The sequence below is a fragment of the Arachis duranensis genome, chromosome 4 (assembly GCF_000817695.3).
Source record: "Arachis duranensis cultivar V14167 chromosome 4, aradu.V14167.gnm2.J7QH, whole genome shotgun sequence".
Taxonomy (NCBI): Eukaryota; Viridiplantae; Streptophyta; class Magnoliopsida; order Fabales; family Fabaceae; genus Arachis; species Arachis duranensis.
Window position 1 is genome coordinate 3,254,191 of NC_029775.3, and position 27,395 is coordinate 3,281,585.

Genomic DNA, 27,395 nt, shown 5'->3' on the forward strand with positions numbered 1-27,395 from the left:
GTCTAATTTTTTAATACACATAATTAATTTATTTAACAAACGGAAAAATATGAGAAGTCAATGGGATACTTGTACAATGTGTACAATGAAGCTTTATGGAGTATTAGAGATATAATCATTAGTGTTACTTTTTTTTATCAGCTAAAGTTTTTGGGATGAGTGATATCATAATATGATTGTACACATTATACAGATAGTCCATTATCTTCCTAACGAATCCTTAACAAAATAAAAAAAAAATACAAAATATTCCTTAGTAGTTAGTAGAGAAAAATATGGCTTGAAAATGTCGCCACTATGACCCCATTTTGTTGAGTTTGTGTTCGCTAGAGACTCTCAACAATTCAATTAGGGTTCAGTTCCTTCATCAATGGAGCCCCTCCCTTCTCTCCCTCCCCCTCTAAACAACAACAACAACAACAACAACATGGACGATTCTTCTTCAATTTGGGATCTTACTTATCTTCTCGATTTCAACCTCGACGATTTACCCCTTGACCCTCACCAACCATCTCAACCGTTGGATTTCGATCCTCCAGCTGCTCCCGATCCACACAATATTCCTCCTCCTTCTCCTCTTCCCGCCAACGACAAGGTTCGGAAACGCGACCCGAGGCTCACGTGCTCCAACTTTCTCGCGGGCCGGGTTCCATGTGCGTGCCCCGAGATAGATGCTCAGATCGAGAACGAGGGTCTCCCCGGCAAGAAGCGCGTGCGCACCGCTTCCGCCGCGCGTGGCTCACCCCCGACGGTTTGTTGCCAGGTTCCTGGCTGCGAGGTCGATATCACGGAGCTGAAGGGGTACCACCGGAGGCATAGGGTTTGCCTACGCTGTGCTAATGCTGCCACTGTTATGCTCGACGGCGAGGCCAAGAGATACTGTCAACAGTGTGGCAAGTAAGTTTTTTTTTTTAAATTTTATTTTTAACTTTACCTCAAATTTTACGTTTGAATTTCCGGGACAGGTAAATTTCATGAGCAATTTTTAAGTGATAGAAATTCGAAGGGAGAATTCTGGAACACGTTACTTGAAGAAGCAATTCGAGTCATGATAAGCATAAGAAACGGTGCATTATATGGTCTAGCTCTAGCATATCTATAAAACATTTTTTTTTTGCGGGGATTATGTCATAAATCATGCGAAATGGAGTAAAGAAGTTGCTTATGATAAACATATGTTATTTTCAGAAAGAATAGAAGCTTAGTATTCGTCAAATTCTCTATGATTTGCACCTTTGTGCAAAATTTTAAATATTAGAGTATGATTGTGAGCTAGGAAGTAGCAAATGTTGTGTAAGTAGTATCTGATGACTGATGGTGAGCTAGGTAGAGTATGTGACAAGATTTTGGGTTGTATTTGTTGGATACTTGTTGACATTGTAGATAGTAATTTAATGCTCTGATTGTGGGTCAATTGTTTGACAGGTTTCACGTGTTGTCGGATTTTGATGAAGGTAAACGTAGCTGTAGGAGAAAGTTAGAGCGCCATAACAATAGGAGGCGAAGAAAGCCAGCAGATTCAAGAGCTGAAGCTGCTCATGAACCTCTACCCGTTGCACAAAATGAGGATTCAAATAATGACGGGGAAACAGGAAAAGGTTTAGGTATTACTATGCCAATGTTTTGTGACCTTTTTACACCACTTCCTTTTTTTCCACTATTTCATTAAATCCCGTGTCTATATGTTAGAAGAATGCTCATTGGCTGCTCATAATAATAATAATAGAATGCTTGTTGGCTGGGTTTGCATAATGCAGATTCTTCAAATTTGAGTTGTGAAATAAATGAAAAAGAAGTGTCGCTGGATCTCGAAGATGAACCAGTTGCCAATCTGAACTCAGCTCCTGATATGCAGAATATTACAAATGACAGTGTTATGACTTTTCTTGCTTCTGGGGAAACACAAGTGAATAGTGGAAAAGATGCTTCCAACCTCTCTAACTCTCCCTCATATTGTGACAATAAGAGTGCTTATTCATCTTTGGTTGGTTGCCACACCTGTTTGTTGGTTGTCTTAATTATTACTTTGGTATAAGAAATTGTTTTTGTTGTTTGCTGATTGGAAGTTCATTTGTAGTGCCAAACAGGTCGGATTTCTTTCAAGCTTTATGATTGGAACCCTGCAGAATTTCCCAGAAGGCTACGCCACCAAGTATTTTAAGCTTTATTACTACAGTTTAGTATTTAAAAGTGTTAACCTAACATGCCATTTAAGTTTTCGTAACTGATTAACAAGCAGTTAAATGCATTTATAGATATTCCAATGGTTGGCGAGTATGCCTGTTGAGCTTGAGGGATATATCCGCCCAGGGTGTACGATCCTGACAATTTTTATCGCCATGCCAAAGAATATGTGGATAAATGTAAGAATTCAACTCGACGTTCATCATGTTATATGTTCTAAGCTCATATTTTTAGTAGTTTGTAGATCAAATGTGTTGCTTTTTGTTACTGGTAAACTGCTCCCATATAAAACTATATTGGTCTGTTTACTCATTCTTATGGTTGCTCTTCTTTTCCAAATTGAGTTGGTTCTGATCCTCACATGTACTATAATTTGTTTAAGATATCTTTTCCCTTTTTTCTTTTGAAAAGAGGGCCTCATATCTCACATAGTTAACCTGACCAAGTCGGGGCAAGACTTGATTATTGTTGATGTGTTTGTGTTTCCTTACTTTCCCCCCCAGAATTTAATTTATTCTCTTTTATGCACCAGTTACAGGAAGACCCTATGTACTATGTGCGCGATCTTGTTGCTCCTGGAAAGTTCCTATCTGCAAGAGGCAATGCACTAATTTATCTGAATGATATGTTCTTCCGCATTATGAAAGGTTAGTCGTGATTCCATTGTTCAATCATCAGTGAAGAATCTTCAGTTAAATGCATATATGTTTGCATGCATATTTTTTGCATTATATGTGAGGTTAGATCAGCGTGTATTCAAGTTTATCTGGTTTATTTTATACTATGTTTTTTGTTTCACCTTGTGACAATATTAATGACTATGTTTGATGTGTATTCCATCTTTGCCAATAGAAGTAATGGGATTTTCTATTTCTTTTGAGATGTAATATTTAAGTGTTTTCTTTAAAAAAATCAGATCTAATTTGTGAATCTTTAAATTTGTTTGAATTCATCAGCATATTTCATGGTTTCAGATGGAACTTCTGTGACAAAAGTCAAGGTAAATATGCAGGCACCAAGGCTTCACTATGTTCATCCCACATACTTTGAGGCTGGGAAACCTCTGGAGTTTGTTGCTTGCGGAAGTAACTTGATGCAGCCTAAGTTTCGGTATGTTAAAGTTACCTCGTCTAAACATACGTTGAAATAGTTGCTTACTGAATAATTTACACAATAGACATTATGCTTTTGTGTACTTAGCAATGTTGGGGTATGCACCAATGACAGAAGAGAGACGTGGAATTTTATGGTTTGGTAGAGAGAGGTTGAAGTATCCTTTGTGCTCACCGAATGTTAAGCCTAAGTGATTTGTGTTTTGAGAAGAATTCAGGCATCGCATAACCTGAAATTGACTGTATACGTTGTCTTCATAGTGTTTATAATTGTTTGTTGTGGAGTGGTGGGTGCATGTGAAAGTGCTGTTTCAGCATTGTTACTGTGGTTTTAATGTTTCATCTTTGTACTTGGTAGCTTATTTTCTTTTTCACTGGCCAATATCCTTCTGGTTTTAATGAGGTTGTCATCATGCCAGGCTTCTTGTATCTTTTTCTGGAAAGTATCTGAAGTGTGAATATTGTGTTCCATCTCCACATAACTGGACTGGGAACAATATGTCATGTGCTTTTGAGAATCAGTTATACAAGATATATGTCCCTCATACAGAGGAAACTCTCTTTGGGCCTGCATTTATTGAGGTGGGCATTCTCTTAATTTTGTGTTTCCTTTACTATGTGATGATGACGTGGATTTTTTTTTTCCTGACCATGATGCTTTTTGGCCGGTTGAATGTGATTTCTTTTCTTTCTGATTCACTAACTTGTGCCTTTTTATACAAAGAAATTTGGTTGGATTATAATATTTCAACATTTGTGCATAAAAAACGTCAATATTCAATCATATTAAGGAACATAGAATATTGTTTTTTGTGGTTACTGTTAAATACTTTAAAAATGTTACGGTTTACATCAATATACAATACGGAGGCACTTTCTTGAAAATGATGCTCTTATATTCTTTGCCTTGTGTTATATCATATTTCTTTCTCCTTATTTTAGGTGGAGAATGAGGCTGGTTTATCAAACTTCATTCCTGTTCTCATTGGGGACAAAGAAATTTGCAGTGAGATGAGGACATTACAGCAAAGGTTAGATGAGTCTCTTCATTCTAAACAATTCCAGTCTACATCTGGTGGTTCTATCTGCAGCTTGTGTGAAGATTTTGCACATAGGCACACATCATCAGACTTGCTTGTAGATATAGCATGGTTGCTTAAGAACCCTACCTCAGAAAATTTTGAGAGAATGATGACGGCTTCACAAGTTCAAAGATACTGTTACTTGTTGGACTTTCTTATATGCCATGATTCAGTACTCATTTTGGAAAAAATATTACCAAAGTTGGTGATCTTTACAGAAGGCTTGAAATCAAATATTGTGATTAGTCGGACGAGTGATGTTGATGTGACACAACTACTGAATTGCATGCATCTTGCTAGAGATGTTATTAATCAGAATCATCAGAAAGGCAGAGGCATAGTTGTGCATTCTGAAACAGAAGGCTTTCGGATTGAGAAAACCTGCACCCAAGACAGCTTGCCATCAGTTTCGAGAATAAAAAGTCAGGTTAGGATGACCCTTCTTTCTCCCCCTTGCTTCCTTTTTCTCTGATTTTGAAATATATACGGTGTCTTTTACATTAAAATGCTTTATATCTTTCTTTGGTCATTTTCGTACTCTATATAAGAGAAATGAAATACAATTGAGGAATTTCCTGTTGGGATCAGCAGTAGACTTGATTTATTTAGTGGATACTCACTGTTTTGCGGTTCTACTGCAAAGATTAAGTGTATAATTTCTTTAATACTTAATCACAACTCCTGCTACGATCCCCTTGATGAATTATTGGTAGATTGTTGAATAAATTAGTTCGATATATGGTTAATCAAAAGTGATGTGCTTGAATTTGTGTGTTTCAAGCATTTCTTCTTGCACAATTACTGCATGACCTTGATTTGGGTTTAATTAGGAGCATGGTTTTCTAATATTGGCCTTTTCTTTCAAATGGTTTCATGAAGTAACTAATAAGGGACAGCTTCCATCTGATGCCTGCATAGCCTGAAGGATCTAATGAAACTGCAACTGACCTTAGGTTCCTTGTTTTGCAGGATGTTCTATCCAGAACGGATTCAAAGTGTGGAATAATGAGAAGCCCAACATCTAATGACGAAATTGATAGGATACCACTTTTGAAGAGGGAGATTATAATGAATATGGAAGAGTTGCCTAAACGATCCAGCCGGCGATATGTCGGTAGGGGATTCTTGAGCTCTCGACCGGCAATGTTTGTGATTGTTTCGGTTGCTGTTTGTCTTGCAGTATGTGTAGCCGTCCTTCATCGGGGGAGGGTTAGTGAGTTAGCTGTATCCATTAGAAGGTGCTTGTTTAACTCTTAGTAGATGTTGACAAGTTTTTGTACTTGCTCCTCTATTTGGTACATATTGTTGTAACACTAAATAACCAGGGTCCAGGGATGTTGATGTTATTACTTATTAGTGATGGAGTGGGTGGTTCATTAATGGAGGCAGGCTTAACTGGACCTGTTTCTGGTTTGTGCCATATTTGTCTGGTTGGCCCCCAATGGAGCCATAAGGTATAAAATCTAACACAATTTCTAGGGGCTAGCTATTTTTAGGCAGCACTATACTTTGACCGAGTTATCTTCTACTTAATTCTTTCCTTTTTCTCCCTTTTAATTCTACCACCTTAGGTATATTTATAAATATGTAGTGATGTGACTGATGTCACTTTACATGTTGTGTGCAAAGCTATATAAAATTCATATGGCCTTCATGCGAGTGTGATAGATAGTTCGTTAAATTACCATATATTAAATCTGAAAGTAATATTGTATTAGTAATTCAAACAAATACACGCATAAAACCCATAAAAAAAGTCATTTGAATGCAATTTTATTGAAATCTCAAATTAGTTTAGGGGGTTAGCACTTTTATTGAAATCTGATTAGTATTTAACTATCAAAAGAAAAATGATGATGATGATGGATAATTGATGATGGATAATTGATGGCTATATTACTATATATCACGAATTTTGCTGTTTCCTAGCACTTCTCTTTTCTATACATAGCTATGCAAGAAGATTAAATGTATTATAAATTTTTGTAAGACCAAGCAATGTTACTTTTCTTTTTTTAGAAAGGTGTCCTTTTCCCCACTTTTAACTTTTTAAGATTCACTAAAAGTTGAAAAAATATATATATATATACCGACAAAATTTTCAATTTACCCATATAAAAAATTTAGGGTCATCTATAAATGTTTCTTATTATTAATTTTTAGTTTTTTTATTTATTATATTTTATATGATAGTTTAATTTAAAATTTAGAATTTAAAGTTTAGAATTTAAGTTTATGATTTAAGGTGTTTTATTTTTTTCTTTTTTTTTTATAACATACTCCTTATTTTTTTCCAAAACGTATTATTATCCTCCTAAAATCTGTTCAAATAAATCAAGTTTTTAATAAATTAAAAGGAAAGAAACTAATTTTAAGGATGGAATATGCTTTGTGATGCGGATCTTAAGTTGTTAATCAATAATTAGAGTTACTTAGAATGATCATAGACATAGTTGACCACTATTAATAACATGTTTGAATAAGATTCTTCAAAGCTTCTGTCCATTTTGTGAAGCTTGTAAATAACTAAATACACAACATATAGATTTGTGCTGAATATTTGTAAATTGCAAGTATCTGGATTCATTTAAATTAAATATGTACTGAACGACTCTTTCCTTTCATGTAGGGTTTTTTTCACATACATAAACATTAATTAGAAAATAAAATAGTAAATTCACAATATAAAAATAGGTATTTAAATTTTAATAAAAAAGTTTAAAAGGTAGAGTATCTATTTTTTTTTTTTTAAAAAAGGTGGATACCACTAATGAAGACACTAGCATCTGGCATGGATGAGATACGTATATCACAGGTACAAATTCAGTGGTCCTTGAAAATTACTGGCATTGTCCTTAATTTAATTTAATAATTTATTCCAATACTAAGGGACAATGATTCACATACAAACATATGTAAACAAATAATTTTTATTAATTTATTACTGGTAGATAGGTTTGATGGTATGAAAACCTAACCTATACCAAAAATATATAGGTTCTCAAGATAATGTTGTTCTATGTATTCTTGTACAAACACATTGAGATGTTTGAATCAGTAGATGAGAAATTAATATGATTAAACTTGGCTCGCAATTCAATTTCTTTTTTCGATAAATTAAGTAGTATAATCAAAATATGGGAAGTAAGATACCATAACTATCATAATTAATAAAGGTGTTTGCTATGATACGTTGATAAATTCATATGTATCGATATATTTAAAATATAGATAAATAATAATTAGCTATATGAAATTTATTTTTTATATCAGTATTTATTTTTTTTAAAATATATATTATATCACCATTTTTATTATAACACTTTTTTAATTAAATAAAAATAAAAATATTTTTTTATTTGATTTTATAAAAAGTCTGTACATAACTTTTCTTTATTCGAGTAGATAAAAATACTTTTTTAAATCAATCAAATTTTAAAATTAAACAACAAAAAAAACAAAAATATATCTAAAAAATAAAAAATTGTTTTTAAAAATTAGATTTTAAAAACTCTAATCATCTTTTCAAGTTCTTCTAGTAAAAAATTATTTTTGAAATTTGAGTTTCGAAAACTCTCTTCATCTTCTCAAGTTCTTCTCTCCTGTTCGTCTCTCTCTCTAAAACTCGGTCTCTCTCACCTCTCTTACCGTGGTTTCGCCGTTGCTCTCTGTCTCGTCACCGTGTTGTACATAGTCAGGCGCCTTCATTGCGTTTTTCGTTGCCGGCGACAGAAGTAGCAGGTCTTAGGACTTGTCGTTTTCTTGCTTCGAGTATCGCCGTCAGTCTCTTTCGCACAATCAGAAGCTGCTTCATGATTTGGTGAGTTCTAACAAAATTTAAGAGGTTTAAGAGTGATGATTAGATCATTGCTCATTTCTATAAATACTCTATTAAATTTAAGTCTTTCTCAATTTTAATTCATTTCAATCCATTTAAAATTTTTGTTAATTTAAACATCACAATTCTTTATAAATACTTTTACCATCGCCTAGACAAAGACGTAGAATAATCCACTATCTTAATGAACAAACCAAAACTTTCATCATAAAAACTTAAAAATTTTCACCTAAAAGAACTTGAAACCTCATGTTTAAGTCTAAATTTATCTTTGGTTTAGGTATCACTTCGAAACAATTAGAATGTAACTATCTTAATTATAGTATTAGTATGTTCAGTTGCTAATAATTTTCTATCAAATTATTGGCTGATACAACAACATAGAATTAAACAACTTTATCTAATATCAGTTCTGCTAGATAAATTAATAAAAATTTAGCTAACAACAAACTAATAAATATTTTTAAACTATATTTTATATTAATTAATTATTATTAATAATTATTTAAAATTAATTAGTTAAAAATTATTTACTTATACTTTTCCATCCAATATTAATGACAACTCCATAATATGGTGCACAGTTAATTTTTTTCCCCTTTCAACCGCCCGAACATTTATGCAGCTATGCTTCACATATAATATGTATTAAAAAATAAGATGTATATACTGAAAGATAATTATTATATTAGTTATTATATATTTATATATAAATATATATAGATAAATTTATTTTTAATTTATATTTTATATTAGTAGTTAATTTTAATAGTTGATTTAGTATATATTTAATTATAATAATTGAATTCTCAAATGCAATCATTATTACTTTCGTTTTAATTTTTTTCAAATGAATTATAAAATAACTGCCGTCCAAATTCTGTGGGGAAGAACATGATGTATGGCATTTCTCCTGTCCTAACACATATATGGAAAAATTAAAGGTTACTTTAGAACCAAGTGGACAATATATTTAACCGGAAAAGCTAGTATGTAAACATCATACTATGATTTTCTATTAGGTTTTGACATTTTCCAAGAAACATGGTTCAAGATCGATCAACATGCATGCTAATACGGACAAGATACATCAATATTAATACGATTAACTATATATTATATAGGTATCGAAAATTAACAACCAATTAATTAGTGTATAAAAGTATATATAACAACTTATATATTCATATTCATAATCAAATTTTATGGAGGGTAAACAATAAAATTATTTTCGATTTTTGAACATAATTACAAAAATATTTAAAGAAAATTTCATCTTCTCTCCTATAAAATGCTAAAATGACACTCTCCTCCCCTCTATTTTATAAATGTACATTCTCCTCCTTTCTGGTGTTAGAATATAATTAGAATCAATTAGTATTATTTAGTATATTTGAATATTTATTATAGAAGATTATGTCTTTATTATTAGGATTCTCTTAATACCTATAAATACCATTTATATTGTATCATTCCACACAATTTGAATAGACAATTTGAGTAGACAACTTGATTACACTCTATAATACACAATCCTTTCTCCAATTTAGTTTTTTGTTTCTAACATGGTATCAGAGCTATAGTATCTTTCTTGAAAATGATAAGTTGTTTTTCTTGCGTGAACGTAGTTTTTGCATTTTTTTTCTATGCCATTCTTCTTTCTCTTATGTCACTCCTTTGATGCTTTTTCACCTCACCGACTAGCCTATTTTCTCTATCTTGTATTTTTTCGAGTCGAATGATCAAACACCATTGTCATCTGCTGCTTACCTATTCTCATGAAGAAATCATATAGTTTTCGCTCTCTTTCGCCAGTTCCGTCTGCGTTCTCTCGTGGCAGTTCCATCTGCGTTCTTTTTCGTTTGTGTTCTCTCGTAGCAGTTCTGTCTGCGTTTTCTCGTGACAGTTCTGTCTGCGTTTCGTCTGTGTTTCCTTATGGCAGTTTTGTCTGTGTTTCTTTCTGGCAGTTCTGTCTGCGCTTCCTTCCGACAAGCAGTAGTTCCGTCTGCGCTTCCTTCTGACAAGCGGCAGTTCCGTCTGCGCTTCCTAGTTCCTTCCGATAGCGGCAATTTCATCTGCGCTTCCTTTCGGCAGTTCCTTCTGCACCCACGGAAGTTTCGTCTGCACCCGCGGTAGTTTCGTCTGCACCCGCGGTAGTTCTATCTGTGCTTCCTTCCGACAGCGGCAGTTCCGTCTGCATCTGTTCTATTAGTTTATGCATTTTTTTTATTTCGTTGTATTAATTTTTAAATAAGTTTCAAACTCAAGTTGTCACTTGAGTTTGAGAGGGATGTTAGAATATAATTAGGATCAATTAGTATTATTTAGTATATCTGAATATTTATTATAGGAGATTATGTTTTTATTATTACGATTCTCTTAGTACTTATAAATACCCTTTATATTGTATCATTCAACACAACTTGAATAGACAACTTGAGTAGACAATTTGAATACAGTCAATAATACACAAATCCTTTCTCTAGTTTAGTCTCTTATTTCTAACATCTGGCTTTTAAAAAATCTTCTCTTTAATCCATTTTAAATTTTTTGCCTTAAATAATATTAACTTTATCCATTTTTTAAGAAAAAATAAATTATATTTTGAAAAAAATACCCATTAGCACTTATATTTTTATAGTTGACCAACCTGCTTGAATCCTATGATTTACATCCTGTTCAATCTCTCCATTATCCTGTATGATGCAACCAAGATACTTAAAACTTTAAACTTTTGGTAGGATGTTTTCTCCAATCTTCACCTCTATATTAGAGTTTTTCCTTCTCAGACTGAACTTACATTCTATATATTTCGTCTTACTACGGCTTATGCGCAGACCATACACTTCTAGAGCTTATTTTCATAAGTCCAACTTCTTATTTAGGTCTTCCCTTGACTCTCCCATAAGGACGATATCATCGGCAAAAAGTATGCACCATGGCACCGCCTCTTAGATGTGCTCTGTGAGTACTTTCAAGACTAATTTGAAAAGATATGGACTTAAGGATGATTCCTGGTGTAATCCTATCCCAATAAGAAATTCTTCTGTCACACCCCCTTGAGTCTTCACACTAGTTGTAGCCCTATCATACATTTCTTTAATTGCACGAATATATGCCATCCTTACTCTCCTCTTTTCTAAAACCTTCTATAAGACCTCCCTTGGCACCATATCGTACACTTTTTCCAAATCAATAAACACCATATGTAGATCTCTTTTATTACTACGATACCTCTCCATCATCCTTCTTAACAGGTTTATCGTTTCGGTGGTGGATCTACCTGGCATAAATCCAAACTGGTTCTCTGTTACTTGTGTTTTTTTTTCTCAACCTCCGTTCTATCACCCTTTCCCATAACTTCATGGGATGGCTCATGAGCTTGATCCCTCTATAGTTTCTGCAACTTTGTATATCCCCCTTATTCTTGTAGATAGTACCAAGGTATTTTTTCTCTACTTATCAGACATTTTCTTTGACCTTAAAATCTCATTAAAAAGCTTGGTTAATCAGTTGATGCCTTTTCCTCCAAAGCCCTTTCAAACCTCAATCGGAATATTATCAGGTCCTACTGCCCTGCCATTTTTCATCTGTTTTAGACCCTCTTTTACCTCGAATTATCGAATCCTTCGATAGTAGTCAAAGTTTTGATCTTCTTCCCTTGTGCATAACCGACCAAGGCTCAAAAGAGTCTTCTATCCTTCATTAAATAACTCGTACAAGTAGCTCTTTCACCTTTCATTAATCTTCTCCTCTTGAGGCAGCACCTCTCCATCCTTATCCTTTATGCACTTAACCTGATCCAAATCTCTCATTCTTCTTTCACGGCTCTTTGCGATTCTATATATACCTTTTTTTCTTTTTTCGTACCCAAAGACTGGTAGAGACCCTCATATGCTCTTGTTCTTGCTTCACTTACAGCTACGTTTATCTCTTTCTTAGCCGCCATATATTTTTCCCAATTATCTGTATTGCGGCATAAAGACTACTCTTTAAACTAAGTTAGATTAATTTATTGTAAACATACAGAATTATTAAACTAAATTAGGTTAATGTAGTAGTTAGCTCATTAATTCGTTTAAATAAGTATCGATTGTTCAAATTTTATCTTGTGTATGTAATAATTTATTGACCAATAACAAACCGATAAACCCTTAAATAAAATTCTAATTTACGACAGATTAATTTTTAACTTATTAGATTAGAAGATATGGTAGGAGAAAAAAATAAACATACAAAATTATTATTATATGAGAAAGTATAGGGAGTCAATGGCTTAAGCGTACAATAATGTGTACAATGGAGGTTTAGGAAGTATTAGAGATATAACCATTAGTGTTACATTGTCCTATCAGGTTATGTTTTTGGGATGAATGGGTTCATGACATGGTATTAGAGTTTTAGATCCTTGATATCCAGATAGTTATTCTAGATAGTATGGGTGATGTTTATTTTATTCATTGACCAAAGATTTAGCTCTCATTATACACATTATACGCTTAGATCATTAGCTCCCTAGCAGTACCCTATAATTGAATACTTTCAGAAAGCAAAGCTGTCATTAAAAAAATATGTATTAGTATTACCATGTGTGTGTTCAGCAAAAAAGATATTATATTGATGCAATGAAGCCTCCAAGTTTGAATCATAAGTACTAATTCGTTTTCTTAATGCATCATTAATAAACAACCAAACAAAAATATCTGCAACTACCCTCCTGGTTACATAATATTTTTTTTCCCTAACACATGCATCACTATTCCAAAACCTGGTATTAACAATATATGTTGCATAATTACGAGAAATATTAGAAGATAAATAGAATATATTTTTTTAATTATTATTTAGTTATTAATGTTTAAAAATATAAATTAAAAATATATTATTAAATTATTAAACTAAATAAATTAGATTAATAACAAAAAATAATAGTAAAAAAAATAAATTTTACTAGTTTTTAAATATTTTTTTATAATTATTCCATAAATAAATTAATAAATAATGATTGATCACGCTTGCCGCGTGCGGAATGTATGTATGTATGTATTTATGTATGTATGTATGTATGTATGTATGTATGTATGAAAGAAGCTAAGGTGGTTGATCCGAGTAAGAACCACGTAAGCATAGCTAGATGGATAAAGAATCCTAAAGGCCAAAATATATTCAATATTTGCAACTTGCATTTCTTCTTCTCTATATATTTAGGAATACGTCAGAATTTGCTCTGTCATTGTAACCGCTACCACCACTGACAGCTTCTATCCCACGTGATCTTATGTGTTTTTAACCCTTCATGCAATAATCAATTCAATTTTTTATATATTCATTTTAAATCTGATGCAAGCACGTAGTGACGTGTAAAATTGTTATTTATGCAATAATTGTTATATATACATATTCAGTTAGATTAGAATTCGTAAGGCAACTAAGTGTTTTACAAACGTAACCAAGAATGATAGTTATATTCAATTGTTATACCAAGTTGAGTGTATTATATATTTCACGTTGGAGAGTTTTATAATCCTATCCAACATAATAATAACAATGATGGCGAAAATTCAATATAAGTAGCATTATGTTCTTTTAATTTGCATGCTGTCTCTTTTCAACAACACCACTCTGATCCATCTTCTTCACAAAGATAATTGAGATGGCAATTGAGGAACACAAAGATGTTGAGAGTGGTGGTGATTTGCAAGAACCGTTTATTCAACATGCACATGATGGATCCTCCTCCATTGGGATGGTTATACTTAGCACACTTGTTGCTGTTTGTGGTTCCTTCTCATTTGGAACTTGTGTATGTTCAATTAACCTTAGCTTAATTAAGTACTAAATATTTTTAATTGCATGTTGAATGATGAACATTATGTGGATCAGGTGGGTTATTCAGCACCAACTCAAGCAGCTATTAGAGCAGATCTTAATCTCTCTCTTGCTCAGGTTAATTACTTATTATCAATTTCCCTTTTTATATATATCATAAGGTAGAAATTCAACTGAGAGCCGTTAGATGATTTGACTGATTTGACTAAATCGATTGTACCTGAGTTTCCACTATATCATAATATGTTGTGATTATTAATAATTTGATGTAAAATGGTGGCAGTTTTCGTTGTTTGGTTCATTAGTAACGATTGGAGCAATGCTTGGGGCTATAACAAGTGGTCACATTACTGATTTCATTGGCCGCAAAGGAGTATGTATATGCTTAATTAATATCTTCAATTAAAGTACTAATTAATGTTAAGTTTCTTATTATTGTTGTAATTACAGGCGATGAGAATTTCATCAGGATTTTGCATTACAGGTTGGATAGCTGTCTTCTTCTCCAAGGTAATTAATAACAATAATTCCATCTTCTGCACCACACAATATTATTTTTCATATTATAATGTTGATAATATAATGCAGGACTCTTTCATACTTGACTTGGGAAGATTTTTCACTGGCTATGGAATTGGAGTTATCTCATATGTGAATCTTCGTGGAGGACTTGCAACAACAAACCAGCTTCTCATTGTGATTGGATCATCAGTCTCATTCTTAATAGGAAGTGTTGTAAATTGGAGACTACTAGCACTAGCAGGTAATTAATTAAGTAACAACATCATTTAATTTATACAAATTTTGCTTTAATTGTGAAGAAAAAATGGTCTAATTCTATTGGCTTTGCTTGCAAATTTTGAAGGCTTAGCACCTTGCATTTGCTTGTTGATTGGTTTGTGTTTCATTCCAGAATCTCCTAGATGGCTGGTAATAATTAATTAATTAAGCATTATTATATACAATAATAATAAGAAACCAAGCTGTGAAATGAAAATTAATTAAAATGAGCATGATTTTCTTTCAGGCAAAAGTTGGGCGTGAAAAGGAATTTCAACTAGCTTTGAGAAGACTTAGGGGTAAAGATGCTGATATTTCACATGAAGCTCAAGAAATTCTGGTACTTAGCTTTCAATATTATAATCTCTGATCATAATAAGAGGCTGATATATATCCAATTAGTTGCTGCCATGTAAGCAAGAGTGGTCTTTTTGAGATACTATTTTCGCTTACATGGTCGAATTTGATTTGGCGCGCGTCAATTTAAAACTATTTTACTCTGACAGTGTATGCATACGAATTGAGCCGAACAAATTTGGTGATTTGAACAGGATTATATTGAAAGTCTTCAAAGCCTTCCTAAAGCTAAGCTATTGGATTTGTTCCAAAGCAAATATATGAGATCTTTAGTTGTAAGTAACATACTATTTATTGCAGAAACTTAGTCACAAAATGTAATTAAATTGGTCAAATCAAAGGTTTCTAATAGTTTGTTACATAATTTCAGATTGGTGTTGGTTTAATGGTATGTCAACAAGCTAGTGGAATCAATGGTATAGGATTCTATGCATCTGAGACTTTCGTAGCTTCTGGTAAGTAATGAGAAGAACAAATAATTCTGTTTCTTCATATCATGTTTATTCATCTATGGTTTGATTTGTTGCAGGGCTTTCTTCCGGAAAAGTTGGTACCATAGCCTATGCTTTAATACAGGTAGTTGATCACTCTATACAAATGCTTCTAAGTTCTAAGAAAGTAATCATATACCTACATTTTCATGTATGAACTTCATTTGTTACAATGATTCACAGGTTCCATTTACAGCATTGGGAGCAATACTGATGGATAAAACTGGAAGAAGACCTCTCATAACAGTAAAAAAAAAAATCTTTTTTTGTTAACACTCAGTTATATGAAATAATGCGAATCAGAAATTTGATACTTAAACTAAAGTTTTATTTGTTCACAGGTTTCTGCTAGTGGCACTTTCTTAGGCTGTTTTATTACTGGAATTGCTTTCTTTCTTAAGGCAAGTCTATATATATTATATTTTAATAATTTTTTTTTACCAAAGATAAGAGACTCGAATCTACAATTTTTTAATTGAGTATGAGGAGACAATGTCATTGAGCTATTACTCATTGGCTATTATTATATTTTAATTTAACTATAATGTGCATATGTTTTATTATTCAGTTCATAAATTTTATTTTTTGTGATTCAATGAATTCAGGGTCAAAGCTTATTGCTTGAGTGGGTACCAACATTAGTAGTTTCTGGTGTGTTGGTGAGTTTAATTTTCCCCCTTCAATTAAATTCACAATCTTTAAGCTTATTATTTAGATTCAGATTTTAAGCTGAAAATGATTCATCTATTAATTTTTGTTGTTACCAGATATATATTGCATCATTTGCAATTGGAATGGGATCAGTTCCTTGGCTAATTATGTCTGAGGTATGTATTATAGTTAAGAGTTTAATAACGGATTTTTTATTTTTATAAATTAAATAAATGTAATAATTATCAAAATAAATAATTTAAAAAATATTTATCGAAATAAATACCTCTCTCTTATCTCGTTTACACTGTAAACAAGATAATTTTATATGTATCTCGTTTATAGTGTAAACGAGATAAAACAAATGTATGCAAGATACATACAAAATTATCTCGTTTACATTAGAGAGGGGTATTTATTTTGGTAAATATTTTTTAAATGATTTATTTTAATAATTATTACATTTATTTAATTTATAAAAATAAAAATCCGTTTAATAAATAGTAGAAAAATTAAGAAAATGTTTTTTTTTCTAATACAAAATGTCACATTGCAGATCTTTCCCATAAATATTAAGGGAAGTGCTGGGAGCTTGGTAGTGTTATTGACATGGCTTGGAGCTTGGATAGTTTCATATACTTACAATTTTTTAATGGATTGGAGTGCTCCTGGTAAGTAACATTTCTATAAATAACATTGTCTATGTAGAAAAAATCAATTATCATGAGTTATTTAATTTATTTTTAATTTATATTTTATATTTTATTATATATTTTATACTTATTATCTTTTGGACAGGTACTTTCTTTTTATATGCTGTTGGGTGCCTCTTAACTATTGTATTTGTAGCAAAACTAGTTCCAGAAACCAAAGGAAAAACACTGGAAGAAATTCAAGCATGCATTAACACAGAGGAAAAGTAAATTAATTAATTAATCAAGAAAGATGAGATGAATTAGATTCTAAAATTGTATTGTTCTTTTTTACATCCATTTTGTCAATAGGATCCCCAAAGAGTAATAGATGAGTTGCAGTATTGTAACGAATAGTAGTAGTAAATATGTGTTGATTAATTGTAAAATTATTGTTTTAATTGTTGGCTCTCAAGAGTATTATTGGATTAAGAAGTTTTTTTCATATTTATTTTCTTGACCGCATAACAAAAATGGATCATTTCCATTTTTTTTCATTTGAGAGAATAAAGTGTGATCTCTCACCTTTAATTCTATAAATGGGATCAAAAATTAATAAAAAAAAAAACAATAAATGATAAAATTAAATATTAAACACTATCCAATTTTTTTCCACCAAAAAAATCCACTCCCTATTTTACTGGTACTTGTGACTCTTATCAGTTATCATGCATAGACTTAAATTTAAGCATTACTAAATTTTTAGAGAATAAATAGACAAAAATATTCATAAAAGAATTTATCATAAATAAACATATTAAAGTTTATAAATATAAAAAATACACTCTAAAAACTGATTTTGATGGACAAAAATGTCATGCCCGTAATAAATATGTAAGATCTGAACTATACTTTTGTCTAACGAAAATAATATTTGGAGTTTTTTAATATTTAAATTAAATAAATATAAAATTAACGAAAATATATAAAGTACAGTATAATTACATAAATACGCAATTGGTTACATCTCGATTATTGAAGAGAATTTCAAAAAATAAACAGGTTTCGGATACTGAAACTTCAATTTGTGCTAAAAGAATTAAATAGGGTCTCAATATCCGAAATTTAACAAAAACAGGATACGACTCAGTATTCGAGATATAGCAATGCGAATATGAGTTTGATCATGGTGACTCAGTATTCGAGATATGGTCATTTTTTAACCCTCTATTAAACCTTCTTCTTATTTTTATATTTTTAACTTTTTTTTATTTCTTGTCTAATGGTCATCTTCTTTTCGTCAAAAAGGTAAATTTTAAATTCTCCATATTTTTTATAATAGCTCTCATGACTCTATGTATGTATTTTTTAATTTCATTGTTTCTCTTTTTGATATTTTTAATTAAAAATTTTTAATTCAAACAATTATAGTTTAGGTATTAATCTAATGTTTTATTCTCTTCATGACTTTATATATTTTATTTTATTTTCAATTTATTCATCCTTATTACTTGTTTTTTCTTTTACTTTTGTTCTATTATATGTACTTATATTGCATATAAAATTCTAAAATAAATTAATTAATTTAATAATTTAAAATAGATTTTTTATTTTTAGAAATAGTAATATAAAATATTTTAATTATAATACATAATTAAACAGATGCATAAAATTTTTCATCTAATATTATATCAAAATTAAATTAAAAAATATATAACAAATTTAATTATTTTTAAAAGAAAGAAAGAAAAAAAATTATAAAGTAAGTTTCTATTATTTTATATAAACATACTTTTCATATACAGATCTAATTTTTTAGTATTTATATATAATTTTAATTTCAAATTATAAATACTAGTGTATCGTTAGGCATTAATGTGCCAATTAATTCAGTTTTTTATTATTAAATGTGTATAAAAAAACTAGTTAGAATAACAAATTATCTATAATTATAATTAAAATGTTTTTAAGTTTAAGTTTTAGAAATAAATGTTATTTTTTATAAATTATATATAATGAATAGTATTTTAAGAATGAAAGTGTTTACTAATTCTTTTTTATTTTTATATCTTCATATAATTAATAATGTTTAACAAAATTTATTTTAGTATATATATTTTTGTCCCCACTTTTAAAATTTTTTGGGTCTATCACTGACTGAGCCCATATTATATTTTTGCATGTATATTGGATACCGAGACTCCATTTAACACTTCTGAGTTCTGACACAGATTGGGTCTTAGTACTCGAGATATGTTTATTCTTTGAAATTTTCCTCTATCACTGGGATGTGACAAATTGTGATATAATTATGTTGTACTTTATGTATTTTTATAAATTTTATATTTATTTAATTTAAATAAAAAATTTCCAATATTTAAGGTATATTTTGATATTTATAATTTTTAATGTGTATTTTTATAGACTTGTAAATTTTTTTCATATATACTTTTATCCATTTACTTTTTTTTAGAAGTAATTTTCTTAAATTTATATTAATAAGGTGATTTCTTTTTTTGTTATCTACAGTATTAAAGTAAAAACTTAAATCTAAGCACTACTAGTTTTTTAGAAGTATTTTTTTATGGCAATCAAAATAAAAATATTATTTCATTAAATTAGTTTCTTAAGTAAAGCTATTATTATTTTTTTTATGAGACATAACCATACTTCATTTTGTTAAGTAGTAAGTGTGAGAAGTGTAATGAAATAGCTTCATATTAAAAAAAACAAGAGGGAAAAGTTTATAAGATAAGAGATTCATTAACTTACTACTTTAAGGTTTTGAGTTAGATGTGATGTCTTCTTATCTTATATTTCTCACTTAGTTTCTTCCGGAATTCTCCCCAATGATTGAGAGATTTTCATGGTAGGCCAACAAGTAGTATTAGAGCTGAAACTTAACACTTTAAGGTTTTGAGTTAGATGTAGTATCTTCTCATCTTATTCTTGATTCTTTCCCAGTCTAGTACTCAAGGAGTATTCAAAGTGAAGCAGCATCAAAAGTCATCAAACCCATTAACTTGACACTTTAAGGTTTTGAGTTGGATATGGTATCTTCTTATAAATCCTGTTAAATTAGTAAATAATTAGTCAATAAAGTAAATGTTAATAAAGAAAATTAGAAATGTCAATATTATATTAAAATAGGATAGAGCTAATTAAAACGAGAATTTTGACACTAATTTCAAAGAATTTGGCCAAGATTGAACCGAACGGACCAAACCGGTCGAATTAGACCCCAAAATTGGCCCAAGACCCAATCCAGCCCAATAGCCCTTATGAACACAGCTTCTCCTTCCTCCCTTCTCATCGTTCATGCTGCAAAACATTAAGGAAGGAAGGAAGAGAGCTTTCAAACTTAACAAAAATTTTGGAAAAACGTACGCTCACGCGTACACGTGGTCCACGCTTACGCGTGACTCGGCATTTGCGTACGTGTCCATCTGCTCATGACGCAACCAACTTTTTCGGGTTGGGATTCATGCGTACGCGAGTAGGGAGCTTGCGTACGCGAGTGAGAATTTTTCATGCCCACGCGTGCGCGTGACTAGGGATTTGCGTACGCGTCCAGTCGCTCACGACATGACCAAACCCTTCCGGGCTGGGATCCATGCGTACGCGTGGCCCCTATTTTAGCAAATCTAGATTTTTGAATTTTAAACCTAATTTCAAATTTCTAAACCTCTATTTTTATTTTTTTAGTCATAAAATATAGTATTAAGCCTAGTAATTAGCTGAAGCTAGGAATTGGAGATAACTTGGGATGAAGTAAAGGTAAAAATGATAAGTTATATGAGAAAAATGTATATGCATGGAGAATATATGATGCTATGGCTATGACGAACGATTATGTAATGAATATGAACGATTATGAATACTTGTGTGGCTTATGCATTTAATGATATCCAAGATACAAGTTTTTTTCGATTAAATATCGTGGCTTGCCACTATGTGTTCCATGTTGAGACTCGATACTCTGTTGACCCTACATCGTAAGGGTGACCGGACACGTATAAATTATCGGGAATGGTTATCCTCCATTGAGTAAAGTTATGTTTATGAATGTATGAATTATGAATTAAATGAGAAAAAGCTATGCATAGACTCATGGGGATGTGCGACGAGAGAGAGTCCAAGGGTTTTGGACTTGTCGGGTTGGCTTGATAATCGACAAATGAGCCTCATCAGCCATAGGACAGGCATATATCATGTGCATTTTGTTTGTTTGTTTGCTATGCATTACTTGGGGATGCCTAACTGAATATATTATGTTAATTGTTATATTTGCTACTTGCACTACTTGTCTCCAACTTGTGCTTGTTGTTTGTTTGTCTGTCTTTGCAACCTTACCAGAGACGGAGGAATAGAGGAAAGGTGGACATGTTTAGTGTTAAGGTTAAGTTTAAATTGAATTTAGAATTCCCAAGACACCTACCCCTTTTATGGTTTCTGTTTAGTAATTTAAGCTTTATAATTTGAGTGTCGGCATTCTAGAATTGTCTCTGACATTCGTAGGACCTTATATCTTATATGCGTGGCACCTTTACCATGCTGAGAACCTTTGATTCTTACCCCATACTGTGTTGCTATTTTTCAAATGCAGGTCGAAAGGCTCCTCGGTAGCGTCTAGACTTCTGAAGTGGAGCGGTTTCTGAGTTCATTTTCACTATATAGTTTATGTGTATATATACTTAGCTTCTTCTCAGAATAACTTGTTTATTTTGTTCCTCTTAGAGGTTTAAGGAGAGTTAGGGTTTCATCTATATATTTTGGGTATTTGGGATATGTATATATGTATGTAAATATTCTCCGGACAGCCTTGACTTCGCAGGCTGAGTTAGGAGCTAGTTATTTTGTATCCTTGACTCTCTATTCTCACTTTTTGTTTACTTATGCCTATGATCATTAGGTTTCTTTGCAAGCAAGTAATCTCGTTTCCTAAACGTTGCGCTTTTTATTTTGTAATTTTTGTTTCACCTGTTTTTCAAGGCTCTTAGTTTATCATATTCGTTCCATTATTATTATTATAAATATTTTATTTTATAGGTCGTAATACCACACCACCTCTGTTTTACAGCTTAAGCGTAAAGTTTTGTGTGGTATGATGTTACACTTCTCATCTTATATTCTCTGAGTTGGATGTGGTGTCTTCTCACTTAGTTTCTCCCCAAAGTCTTTTTAGTAGAGCTCCTCATAATGGTTCAATAAGTGGTATCAGAGTCGATAATTAATCAGTTTGGAGTGAGGAGTGTAATGAATTAGTCCCACATTGATGAAAACAAGAAAGAGCGAGAATTTTATAAGATAAAAAATCTATTTTGACTTGACATTTTATTACACAAAATGAAGGTCCATTCAACATATTCAACTACTCAACTAATCCATGTCTTCTATCTGACCCACAAATATCGATTATATTATATGTTAATTATGGATAATTAGTAATTACTTTTGATTGACTGTCGATTACATTATATGCTAATTATGGCTAACTAATAATTACTATTGGTTGACTAATAAGCATTTATACATCAACGCGCCACACAAGGTCAGTATGATCTAATAATTACCGTTGTCAACCCCACATAATATATATTATTTTTTCGATTAAAATTATTAAGTTGCTGGTATTTGCTCTCCAAAATTACCTCAAGTAAGGTTTTAAATTAGATATGATATCATCTCATCTTATGTTCTCTGAGTTGAATGTGATGTCTTCTCACGTAGTTTCTCTTTGAAGTCTTTCTAATAGTCCAGAGCTCCTTATGGTGGCCTAACAAGTGATATAAGAGTAAATCGTTAATCGGTTTGGTATGAGAAGTATAATGAATTAGTCCCACATCAAAAAAAATAAAAAAGAGTGAGAAATTTACAAGATAAGAAATCCATTTTAACTTGATGCTTCATTTATATAAAATGAAGGTCCATTCAACATATTCAACTACTCCATCACCGATTCTTATCTCCTACAATCTCCGTTTTGCTACCAATCCTACCATAAGCCTAGTTTTTCATCAACTACACCAAAAGAAGAGAAAATGCCCACAAATCAATTTTTTTCTAGCCCACAAATATCGATTACATTATATGCTAATTATGGCTAATTAATAATTACTCTTGATTGACTGACACAAATAAAAATTGCACGATGTCACAGTCCACTACGAAACAGGATAGTAATACTAGCTTAAGAGTTAAATTATCTTAGTAACTATCATATTATAGAGCTTGAACTTTGAAGTAACTAGTTTCCTCCCGAGGTCATGTTGGATATTTTACCGTTAGACAAATTTGACCTAATTTATTGATCAAAACAAAAAGATTGAACTTCTTAGTATTTTGGACTTGATTGGGTTGGATTTTTTTTTGTAAGAAGACTTATTGAATCGAGTGTATTTTATGCTAATGAATGGTTTTAAATCATTATTAAAATAATTATGTTGTGAGAAAGTTTAATTATTTTATTAAAAATGTAAAATACACATAATATATTTAAAATATAATGACTTAGATATTTGATTCTTTGTAAACATACAGAATTATTAAACCAAATTAGGTTGGTCTAGTGGTTAGTTCATTAGTTTGCTTAAATAAGTGTTGATTGTTCGAATTCCATCTTGTGTATGTAGCAATCAATTGACCAACGACAAGTCGACAAACCCTTAAATAAAATTCTGATTTGTAATGGATTAAAATATTATTTGGTTAAATTAGTCTCTTAAGTAAGGTCATTATTATTTTTATTTTTTTATGAGACATAATCATACTTCATTTTGTTAAGTAGCAAGTGTGAGGAGTATAATGAATTAGTTTCATTGAAAAAAATAAGAAAAAGTGATGAGTTTATAAGATAAGAGACCTATTAACTTACTACCTTAAGGTTTTGAGTTAGATGTGATGTCTTTTTATCTTATGTTCTCTCACTTAGTTTCTCCCAAAAGTCTTTCCGGTGATCAAGAACTTCCCATGATAGCCCAACAAGTGGTATCAGAGCCAATAGTTAATCGGCCTGGTATCCAAGGAGTATTCAAAGTAAAGCAGCATCGAAAGTCTTCACGGTAAGGGTAATCTAGATGAGTAGCGAGTGTGAGGAGTTTATATGATGAGAGACTCATTAACTTGACACTTTAAGGTTTTGAGTTGGATGTGGTATCTTCTCATCTTATGTTCTTTGAGTTAGATGTGGTGTCTTTTCATCTTTATTTTTTCACTTGGTTCCTCTCTGAAACTCTCCGGTAGACGATAGCTCTCCATGACGGCCTAACAGGTGGTATCAGAACCGATGGTTAATTGGTCTGGTGATTTAAGAGATATTTAAGGTAAAACATCGAAAGTTTTTCCAGACCAAATTTACTACCTTAAGATTTTGATCTTTTAACCTGATGCTTCTGTATATTCATTTAATATCTTGAAGCCAGGTCATAACTTCATATGTTCTACAATCTCCTTCTTGTTATCGTAAACCTAATTTTTCATCAACTACACCAAAAAAGGCCCACAAACTAACATCTTTTCATGCCCCATAAATATTGATTATATTATATGCTAATTATGGCTAATTAGTAATTATTTTGATTGACCGACACAAACGAAATTTACACTAATGATCATGATGTTACGGTCCACTACAAAACGGTAACTAATTGTCCGTTACTACGTAACACATGTTTACACATCAACACACCACGTAGGGTTAGTATGATATAATGATTAGTGGGACCTACGATTTTATAGTACTTATTTTGCAGTGAGCCAGTGATAATAATAAACTCCATTTATGTAGATCATTAAAATTTGGTAATTCTAATGCTAATGCTAATGACGTAGTGAACAAATTAATTTAATAATAGATTTTGTTTTTTTCTTAATGGTGGTGGATTTTGATTTTGGTGTGATGGGAAGTAGTAGAAAATTCAATAGTTTTAAGAAAAGAAAAATAAAATAAATCCTACCTTCTAAATCACTAACCATACTCACATCAATTTATAAACAAAACCTTTAATCACTAACCTAACTAATCGACCGTGATCTGTTATTAATATCATCATCTTAAATCATCACTCAAACACTCGTTAATGCATGAATCGTAGTTTTTTTAGCTCTCTCGATCAATAAACATGAACATACTATTAAATCCTAACGCGAAAAAAAAAAATTACTACTGCCGTACATGTCATGTACTATAACAACTACAACTAATTTTAAATGATAATATTACATTGCCTACATTTTTTCAAGGCATAATACCACTCAAACTATCACCATGATTACCAAGCCTCTTGTGACTACCTAATTAGTTTATATAATTGCTATTTGAGAAAAATAGATAAAATATATTTCGACAACAAAACCCTAATTTATTAGGCCATTTGAATAATAAAAATCTCACTATCATAAATATCTATCTCATTATTAATAAATACTATGCATAAAAACTAAGACACTGAATCTAAATTTCTCAATTACATGACAATGCTATGTCCATTTATTTTTAAATAAATATATTTTGACCAACCCTAAAAAAATTACAACACAACTTCACCCAAAATAATACGGTTCTGAGGAGCCAAAATTGTGAGCATGTAAATCGAAAAGAGGAGGTAGCAGACGCCGCAAGAAGCGTGAAACTAAGACCATAATTCGTGCCTCATCTCCACGCTGGCGATAAAATTACAACCTCTGCACTCTGATTAAGTTGGTAGTTTCTCTTGATAGAGAAGATCATTCTCAATAGGAGTAGACGGACTTTGTGGGAAAGTGAGGGAAATTAGGAGTTGTATTTTTTTTGTCAGGAGGAGTTGTGTGTTTGAATTTCTCTCTCTCTCTCTCTGAATCCCGTTTGTGTTTGGGCTTGGTTCTGCTACTGTTTGGCCTGAACTTCGACAAAAAAAAAAGAGATACAAAAAAAAGAGATACTATTATTAAATTTATTTTTATTTGTCTCGTTAACAAACTAAAAGTTTATAATGACAAATATAACTTGGATTAATTTTTTTATTTTCTAACAATTAATCCTCATTGTGGAACCCCTTTTTCGGACACGCATCCAACCAAGCATTTGTGTTTTGAACACGCGTTAATTTGTATCTTGGACACGCGTCTCGTCCAACTCAGCATTTGTGTCTTAAACACGCGTCAATTTGTGTTTTGGACACGAGTTCAACCCAGCATCGTGACACTACAACATCAATAAATATTAAAAATTTTCATTCAATATCATAGAATCTCCAAAACTATTAAATTGTTAGTATTTACTCTTTGAAGCTATTGCTTCTACCTTCGTCACCACAAACATTATACACACACATATATATTATTTTTTCAACTAAAACTATCAAAAAAATAAAAAATTTTAAACTTATTAATCCAACAGAGTAAATCTTAATTATTACTAAAGAAGCCATGTTAGTTTATATATATATATATATATTTTATGTTGTGATTTTTGATATGTAAATAAAATTCTTATTTTTTTATTGATCAAATAAAATTCTTATTTATTATTACTAGAATTATAATTATAAACTAAAACTATTTTTATTATAATAAATTAGTATATTAATAGCCATTAAATATTTTTTAAAAATTAAAAAATATATATTAATAACAACTATCAAATTAGTTAATATAGTAAATATCTTATAAAAAATATTTAAAGATTATTAGAATATATTATTTTTAGTTATTAATTTAATTTTTTAATTTAATAATTTAATAATATACTTTTAGTTCACAATTTTAAATATTAATACTTAACTGTTGAGCAAAAAGACAAAAACAATAAATTCTACTATTTTCGTAACATTTTTTCTTTGCATCTTACATTTTAACCAAGAGATTTTAAATTTGAGTATTTAAAATAATTTTTTTATAAATTATATACAATAAAAACTATTTTAGAAAAAAGATTATACATCTGTGTAATAATTAATAGATCATACATAACTAAAATATTAACTAAGATATGAAGACGACCGAGCATGAAAAAAAACAAATGGAAGCTTTGAACAATCCAAACTGATTCATTCATTTCCATCAACCCTAAACCATAACAGAGTGATTTAGAATTTCTAACACTACTTTCTGATACTACTTAACACGTGTTTACACATCAACACGCCACGCAGGATCAGTATGATATAATAATTATCGTTGTCAACTCTCTCTCTCTCATCTTTTTTCAATCAAAATTATTAGAAAAATTTTATAGCACTAAAAGGCAAAATTTTCAACACCTACTGAACAACTGTCATCATCTTATAGTGGACGCGTGTCTTGACTTGATATATACAGAAGTAGGACCTACAATTTTATAATACTTATTTTGCAGTGAGTCAGTGACAATAATAAATACTATTTATCTAGATTATTAAAATTTGGTAATTCTAATGCTAATGCTAATGACGTAGTGAAAAAATTAATTTAATAATAGTTTC

At 31.0% G+C, this 27,395-nt stretch overlaps 2 protein-coding genes across 3 annotated transcripts; both read left to right on the top strand.

Moving 5' to 3' along the window:
* The first annotated feature begins 338 nt into the window (after window positions 1–338).
* Window positions 339–5,925, top strand: LOC107482706 (squamosa promoter-binding-like protein 7). Of its 2 annotated transcripts, none has more exons than XM_016103248.3 (10): window positions 339–897; window positions 1,426–1,604; window positions 1,758–1,984; window positions 2,078–2,152; window positions 2,256–2,363; window positions 2,717–2,831; window positions 3,159–3,294; window positions 3,716–3,878; window positions 4,239–4,805; window positions 5,348–5,925. In XM_016103248.3, the coding sequence occupies exons 1-10, from the start codon at window positions 371–373 to the stop codon at window positions 5,633–5,635; spliced, it is 2,385 nt and encodes a 794-aa protein (XP_015958734.1). In that variant the 5' UTR covers window positions 339–370; the 3' UTR covers window positions 5,636–5,925. The 2 variants fall into 2 exon arrangements, with proteins under 2 accessions (XP_015958734.1, XP_015958735.1); XM_016103249.3 differs by having other exon boundaries at window positions 1,426–1,598.
* Window positions 5,926–13,749: 7,824 nt separating this feature from the next.
* LOC107482705 (sugar transporter ERD6-like 16) lies at window positions 13,750–17,467 on the top strand. The gene is made up of 16 exons (XM_016103247.3): window positions 13,750–14,019; window positions 14,100–14,162; window positions 14,329–14,418; window positions 14,496–14,555; window positions 14,634–14,808; window positions 14,911–14,975; window positions 15,073–15,165; window positions 15,377–15,457; window positions 15,553–15,637; window positions 15,712–15,758; window positions 15,857–15,919; window positions 16,015–16,074; window positions 16,279–16,332; window positions 16,441–16,500; window positions 16,881–16,995; window positions 17,123–17,467. Exons 1-16 carry the CDS (start codon window positions 13,870–13,872, stop codon window positions 17,245–17,247), a joined length of 1,386 nt encoding a protein of 461 aa, XP_015958733.1. The 5' UTR covers window positions 13,750–13,869; the 3' UTR covers window positions 17,248–17,467.
* The last annotated feature ends 9,928 nt before the right edge of the window (window positions 17,468–27,395 follow it).